We start from the raw sequence: 7,674 nt of genomic DNA on the forward strand, positions 1-7,674 counted from the left end.
GCGTGGTGGAGCAGACCCCGGCGGCGCGGCACTCGATGCAGACCGCCGCTGCCGCGGTTCCGCAGTAGTGGCAGCTCGTTGCCTCCATGCCGGCGCCGTCGCCGGCCTCAGCCTCGCCGAGCATCCCTCCGACCCTCCGTGCGACACAGCGGCCCCTGGCCGTCCCTCGCCCGTCACCGCTGCGGTTGCGTGAGCGGCCGGAGACCCGCCTCGTGCTCCATGGCTCCACAACCGAAGGTGGGGCGTGGGGGTCACGGTGGGGGAGGACAAGGTGGGGTGCAGGTGCGGCGGCGGGGGTGGCCATCACGGTGAGGAAGGGCAAAGCGGGGGTGACGGAGCGGCAGGAGGTGAACCGAAAAAACGAGGAGCAGCCGCGTTCGTTTGGCTGTGGCTGTCGTAAACGATTAAATTTCCAGCAGAAACACTATTTTTCTCTAACACAAACCAATCAATAGGACTTCTTAAATTTCTAGCTAAAACATTATTTTTCTCTTACAGCTAAAATATTATTTTTCTCTTACCCAAATCAATCAACCATATTTCTTCACAAACCAATACAAACTGGCCAACCGAACAAGCTAAGATAAGACGTGTTCTTCTTTACACCTAGTATTCCAGGATTACACGAATGAAGCTATTTCAGTGCGGTCGAAGTAAGCGCCGGTGACGCCGCCGTGGTCGGCGACAGCGACCGCGACGGAGACCCGGGCGCCTTCCGCGGCCGTCAGGTTACCGGTGTTGCAGTTCATCTCCGTCTCGACGTAGCCCGGGTGCACGCAGTTGACCCGCAGCGCCGGGTTCTCCCTGGCGAGGATCCTCGTGTAGGCGGAGACGAGCGCCTTGGACGCCTGGTACGCCGCGTACACCCGGTCAGTCGGCCATCCACGGGGCTCCAGCTTGCCGCTCTTGTAGTCCTCCAGGAACAGCGCCGACAGCTCGTCCAGCCGTTGCTTGGTCAGCGTGCAGATGCTGCTCAGCTCCTGCCGGAGCTCCTCGCCGCTGAAGAGCTGCACCAAAAAGAGCAGGATACATGAAGAAGATTGCATTGGATTGGATGGTTTTACAGATTTTCCCCTCTTACAATTGTGATGATCTGTTGTGTATGATCAGGGCACGTACCCTGAGTAGCCCAAAGGCTGAAGTGACGTTGACGATCCTTCCGTCAGAGGAGGATTGCACGAGCGGAAGGAGAGCTTCCGTGACGGTTTTGGTGCCGTGGTAGTTAATTCTGACGCATTCCTCTGCTTGTTCGATGTTCTGCGTGGTCCTCTGCTTCAGCCATTGAGCAATCTCGTTCTGGTCCTTGCCTACCATCTGTTTCGATGCAGCCAAACTGCGTAAGTGTCTAACACCAAATGTACTGATAGTACTAGTAGGAGTAACATGCTAGCCCAGCATTTTCCCCCTCGGTATACGTACCATTTCTTTGATGGCTGCCTCATCTCCAACCTCCATCGTCACTCCCAGTATTCCTGCGTTGTTGATCTGCAGAGTATGAATCGATTAGAGCATCACGTCGAGCAAGCAACCAGTTTATGCACACCAAGACGACCGTCAGAGGTAGGAGTAGCAGGGAGCCAGGCGTACCAACACATCGAGCCTGCCGAACTTGCTCCTGACGAAATCAGCCAAGCGAGCAGCGCTGGCGGGCTCCGTGATGTCCAGCTGGTGGAACACGACGTCCGGCAGGCCGAGGCCGCGAAGCCTGTCGACCGCCTCGGCTCCCCTCGTCTCGTTCCGCGCGGTCAGGACAACGGTGAGCCCGCTGGACGCCAGCTGCCGGCATATCTCGAACCCCATGCCCCGGTTCCCGCCGGTGACCAGGGCCACCCTGACGTCCACAAGAAAATAAACCATCGAAGAGGTAAGGGCAAGCGCACATCAAAACATGCAGCAGGCCGGAAAGATGCAGAACTCAAGCTGCTGCCGATCTATCAATGATCGGCCAGAAACTAAAGGCGTGCTTTGCGTGCACCTCTTCTCCGATGGCTTGGGAACGGCTCCTTCCATGATTTTCAGCTGACCTGGTGCAGGAGCAGAGCAGGGGTAGTCGAGCAGCGACGGACAGTCAGGCTTCAAACGATTGTGTTTGCTGACAGACAGGTGGTTCTGGTTCGTTTATATACTGATGATGAATCCCAGTACTAGTATTGATGTGGTCTGTTGACGAGAGGATGCGGGTCAGAAGAAGGCACTGGAAGTCAGAAGCACTCGGGCAATTGGCAGGTCCGCAGGTGATGGTTGGGGCAGGGCGAGCTTACCTGGGCACATGGGCGAAAACAACTTCTCGTTAGCATCATGCATGATGCATGAATCTGTTGTCAAAGTTGATGTTGAATTGGCAACTTCGGTTTGCTTCTTCCCTGGGGCATTTGATTCATCGAGGGACTACGGGCCGCGAGTACAACCGTGCGAGCGAGACAATCGACGGGATCATCGGAGGCACCATTCGTCAGGTCGGGAATTGAGAAAAGGACATCTTCCATCGTCACGGGTAGGAAACGGGTTAACGGGAAGAGACGGCTCTCCCAAAAAACGCCGCGCTCCTTTTTCAAAATTCAGCCCGTCCCTATCACAAAGGTTGAACACTCAACATGGGCCGAGTCCTCCTCTCAAAAAAAACATGGGCCGAGTCCTGGGCGACACGAACAGAAATGAGATCTGCAATTGTGCCACCTGGCCCCTCACCGTCGGCGCCATGCAGCTTATGGTCTTTAAATATCGGAAATGCTCGGAGGCGGGCGTCCGTTCCATCGGACGACCCGTCCGTGCGTGGCTGTGACGTTACTTTTGACTCCTGTGGTTCCTTCTGGCTTTTTTCATTTCTGTGCCACTAGTCGTATCACATTTAACTACTGTTTTGGCTAGTTGGCTATCACTATAGCCAAACAGAAATATAGATTATTTATACTAGAACCTACTCCATGTCTTCCTCCGTCCCAAAATAGAGGTCGCTACGTGATGTGTGTGGATCAAATTTTCTCATCTGTAACTAGCTTTGTAGAAAATATGTGTAACATTTATATCTCTAAATAAGTTTATTATAAAAGTATATTCAACGATCTATCTAATGATATTAATTATGTATTATAAATATTAATATTCTTTTACACATAAGTGGTCAAAGTTGAAAAATGATGACTTCTCGAGAAGCGAGAACGACTTCTATTTTGGGACGGAGTGGGTATCTATATATTACTACTAGACCATGTACCAAATATGATACTTGCCCTCGCGCATATCAAAAGAACATCATGGCACTTACCACAAACTTGTAGACGAGTTATACTAGATACCAACTACATTAGGAAATTTGAAGACATTTAGGTTTGTTTTAAGTCAATTTTTTTACTTTAGCCATAAATATCTGATATTTTTAAAGTTAACCTTATAATTAAACTTATTACGAGCAATACTTTCATAATATATAGTTCATTTATATAGGATAACATAATTTCATTGTTTTCCTAGCCAAGTTACAAAAGTTTAAGATAATGCTAGGATCTAAGTGTCTTTTAGCCCACCTCTCTATAAAAAAATATCTACGGAAATGTTCTCCTCAGGGCGTCCGATGCTCCGGACGTGCCGTTCATGGGCCTACGGAGTTTGATACGGAGCATGCTCTCGGTTTCTCCATAAAAAAATGTCGATTCCCCATTCCTTCTCGTCGCGGCCTTCTTTCACTGCACGCATGCGTCTTTCGCGGCTGACTCCACCACGCCGCTTTCCCGCCACTCACCTTCCTAGCATGGGGGACACTCGCCGCGAGCGGCGCTGTCGCCTCCACCGTGGTGGACCGCACCCGCCAGCCCTGTCGCCGGGAGCCGCGCAACAGCTCGTCGGTGGCTGCACAGCCGCGCTGTCGCCCGCCCGCAGGCATCCCCCCGCGCCACTCCGCGGCATCGAGCTTCTGCTCGTCCAAGCAGCAGATAGATGCTAAGCTAAAAGCGCATGTGACAAGAGTATGTTTCAAGTGTTTCGTATGCTTTAGAGGTATGTTGCAAGTGTTGTATATCGATGTTGCAATGCATATCGAAATGTTGGACATGTTGTAATAGCTATACACGTATGTTTGAAGTGTATGTTCCAAATGTTTCATCTGTGTTAGACATATGTTGCACGTGTTTTATCTGAATGTTGCAAAAGTAGAATCTAGATGTTGCATATGCATCCATGTTGCAAGGATATGTTTCAAGTGTTTCAGGTGTTTCATACATATGGTTCAAGTGTTTCATCCGGATGTTGCATATATTTGCAATGTTTTTCAAGTGTTTTTAGACGTTTTCGCAAATGTTTCAGACGCTTGTTTCAAGTGTTTTATCTATCTTCTTTTGTATGTTGCAACTGTTGCATCTGGATATTGCATATGTTTGCAATGGTTTTTAAATGTTTTAGGCGTTTTCGCAAGTGTTTCAGACGCTTGTTTCAAGTGTTTCATCTGTCTTCTTTTGTATGTTGCAACTGCTACATCTAGATGTTTTAAAATAGAACGGGTGTTGCACATGGGATACGTGTGGGAAGCGGCCTGTGGCGCAGGCGATGTCCGGGGCGACGAGGGCGATGTCCGGGGCGACGCAGGCCCGCTGCTGGGGGCGTTCGCTCGTTGTGTCTATCATTTAATATGGCCTTTAGATTTATTTGATTTTAATTGAATTAAAATTGGCCAAGCCCAATTAAAGTTCAACGCTTGCAACATAGCATCAATGTTTCAGCAGACTTGAGCAAAACGGCGCCACAAAAGATATAATGATGGGTGTTGCTTGCAACACCATATTAATGTTTGTGGAAATTTTAAAATATACTAGCTGTCATCCAATGTGATAGGTGAATATATAGATGTCATAGGCATCGCATGCAAGTGTTCGACTGCCGCAGGCGTCCCGAGTATACAGCTGGCAGGAGTCCCATGCTAGTGTCCGAGCGGGCGGACGTCCGGACACTAGCAGCTGTGTTTAAATATTCTTCTCACATTTATGTTCTTTAAATTATCTAGATTCCCCTCACATTTTGTTTTTTTATTTAAATACTCACTCAATTAATTAGGTCTATTTGTTTTTTTGTAAATTTATAATGTAAGTAAACTTAGGTGATCCAATGGTAAATAGACGCTATTCAATTTATCTGTATGACAGTATGAGAATTGATGTCTTAACATGCATGCTCACATTCATATGTACGGTAGCAGGTTAGTAAACCAAGGCATAAAACGTTTGATCGGAAGCTTGAAAACAGGTTTGAGATGGATTCAAACCAGTCTGAGTAGTAGGTGCAGTTTGGTTTGATTTTAAATTAGAAGGTGGGTTTGGTTGGATTTGGGTCAAGGAACACAAACAGTGGGGTGGGGTGGACTGGATGCACGTGACCTCAGAGAATTGGTCTGGTGCAGTTTTGGGCTGGATTCCAGACCATTCCCAGGTTTTGCCGCCGCATCAAGTAGCTTCTCCGCTAGGCGGACGAGAGCGGCGCCGACGTCCTTTTTCCTCGTCCCAAGCACTCAAGCAGACAGGTGCTGCTTTGTAGAAACTTGTTCGGCTGGTACAAAAATCAGTCGGATTTTCACTGTTCATGGTTGAATTTCACTATTTATACTCTCACAAATTTCTCTAGATTCATTCAGATTCCTCATAATTTCTCCAAGCGAACAGGGCCTAGGTGGTTTCGAGCGGCATGGGGCCAGGCCCCCATGGTTTGTTGGCCTGTTGCACGCTGCGGCATGGCGGCGATGGGGCCAAGCCGCTTGCGCTTGCGTTGCATGTAGGTCCGAGACTGGGGCCTAGGAAAGTGTCGGTCAGATCCACCCCGGACGTTTATTTTCACGGGCCTCCTACTGTGATTCTTCAGGGCCAATGGTTGTTGTTCTATTTTCTCCTTATTGTTGTATTTTTTGGGCTACAGAATGATGTGAGTAGATTATGTCTCATTTGGTGGCTATGAAATTAGTTGTGGCGCATTGTCATGTTGTATAGAAATTGGTGTCTCCTATTATGCATTGTGATGATTTTAGGGGGAAGGTAGCAACCAAAGTATCTGATTATGTCAACCTAGGTTCATACACTTTATCTTTCTTTCGCGGCCACAACGAGCACATTTTTCATTAAGACGGTAGCAACACAAATACACAAGGCAAGCCACGGATTGCTGAGGAAGGAAGAAAACAAAAGAAAGGAGAAACGCACAAAGTTTGCGAAAGTCGAAATTACACAGTTTGCGACCAACAAACGAAAAGCGGCATCAACCTCCTAAACCCTGCTGCCACCCACTGTCCTGCCTCAAGGTTAATCTTCGGCAATAGCCAAGCCGGAATGGTTCCAAATCTGTCAAAGACACGGCTGTTCCTCTCCTTCCAGACTAACAAGAAGACAAGCATGAACAATGAATCGTACGCCTTCCTCAAATCCTTCGGCATCAGCTTCCTCTCCGAAAGCCAGTGATCGACGACCATCTATGCCACCTGCTCTGGCTGTTGGAAGCCCAGTGCAGAACGCAGCCTTGCCCAAACCTCTTGCATATAGACACATCGTTTCCGGCTCCTGATGACAAAGGGCACAAAGATCGCAGTCTTGCAGCCCTCTTTTCTTCCTTCGACTCGCCGTCCAGCACCCGTTATGAATTGCTAGCCAGAAAAAGAATTTAACCTTTGGAGGTGCACTGGTCTTCCATAACTCCTTTGCACTCCTCAGCGTCGAGGAACCAACGAACATCGCCTTGTAGGCCGAGGACGCTGAATAGACACCATCAGAGCTAAAGCGCCAACAGAACCTGTCCTCAGCCTGCTGCCGTAGCACGACGGCCTCCAGCACACCACCCCAAGGCGAAGGTATTCGCAGTGCCGGTCCTAGGTTTTGGAGGGTCTCTAGCGAACTCGTCGCGAGGACCCCTCTAAACTATATATAAATTTTATAATATATATAAGTGCTAATTTTTCATATAAAGAGAAAACAAATCTAGTGATATATTTTTAATTTAATATGTTTGATAATTATCGAGAAACAATATAGATTAAAACTAATATGATTACCTTAACGAAGAATAGAACTCCATAATATACATTCCTTCTCATAAAAAGATAGTTCTTCGGGCATTTCTTGATGCAAAATCATCAAGGACGGTATTGAGATCAATAGTGTCCAAGATATCCCTCTCGATGGTGCACATAGCCAATCCATTTAACCTTTCTTGTGGCATAGTTGATCTCAAATAGTTCTTCAACAACTTTAATTTTGAGAAACTTCTTTCCGCCGAAGCTACAGTCACGGGTACAGTTAAGAGGATTCGATAGGCAAATGAAACATTTGGATAGCAATCTGCGGCTATAACAAACTCCAGAATCTCAAGCGCTGACATCAAAGAATCTGGCAAAGTCACTTGTAGCACCTTTAATTCTAAAAAAAATCATTGATCTCAACATCGGATGAGTTATCCTAAGAAAATGTTTCCACAAAATTCTTGCAGTGCAGCCAAAGATCAACTTCATCCAAAGATTTCAATTTTTTTGAGTTGAACAAGAACCCAAAAACATTATCAAAATTTTTCATCTGCTCAAATCTACTAGTCAATGAAGCAATTGTAGCATCAATCATAACATTGAAGTACTCTACTCTAAATGAGTCCACAGCAGACCGTTGTATTTTCTCATCTTGATCATCTTGTTCATCAAAATGTTTCTTTCTTTTT

The 7,674-nt window shown here is 47.3% G+C and overlaps 1 protein-coding gene across 1 annotated transcript; it reads right to left on the reverse strand.

Annotated features, from left to right (window-relative positions):
• Window positions 1-433: 433 nt before the first annotated feature.
• On the reverse strand, window positions 434-2,075 carry LOC136474407 (salutaridine reductase-like). Its single transcript, XM_066471987.1, has 5 exons — window positions 1,976-2,075; window positions 1,588-1,831; window positions 1,420-1,485; window positions 1,120-1,314; window positions 434-1,007 (listed from the first exon to the last, which is right to left on the reverse strand). Exons 1-5 carry the CDS (start codon window positions 2,008-2,010, stop codon window positions 621-623), a joined length of 927 nt encoding a protein of 308 aa, XP_066328084.1. The 5' UTR covers window positions 2,011-2,075; the 3' UTR covers window positions 434-620.
• Window positions 2,076-7,674: the final 5,599 nt, after the last annotated feature.

Source organism: Miscanthus floridulus, chromosome 8, assembly GCF_019320115.1.
Source record: "Miscanthus floridulus cultivar M001 chromosome 8, ASM1932011v1, whole genome shotgun sequence".
Taxonomy (NCBI): domain Eukaryota; kingdom Viridiplantae; phylum Streptophyta; class Magnoliopsida; order Poales; family Poaceae; genus Miscanthus; species Miscanthus floridulus.

Coding starts and splice junctions, on each gene's coding strand:
- LOC136474407 (XM_066471987.1), bottom strand. CDS start 2,010: ATGGAAGGAGCCGTTCCCAAGCCATCGGAGAAGAG. Junction 1,832..1,975: donor CCCAAGCCATCGGAGAAGAG/GTGCACGCAAAG, acceptor TGTGGACGTCAG/GGTGGCCCTGGTCACCGGCG. Junction 1,315..1,419: donor AGGCAGCCATCAAAGAAATG/GTACGTATACCG, acceptor GCATCGAAACAG/ATGGTAGGCAAGGACCAGAA.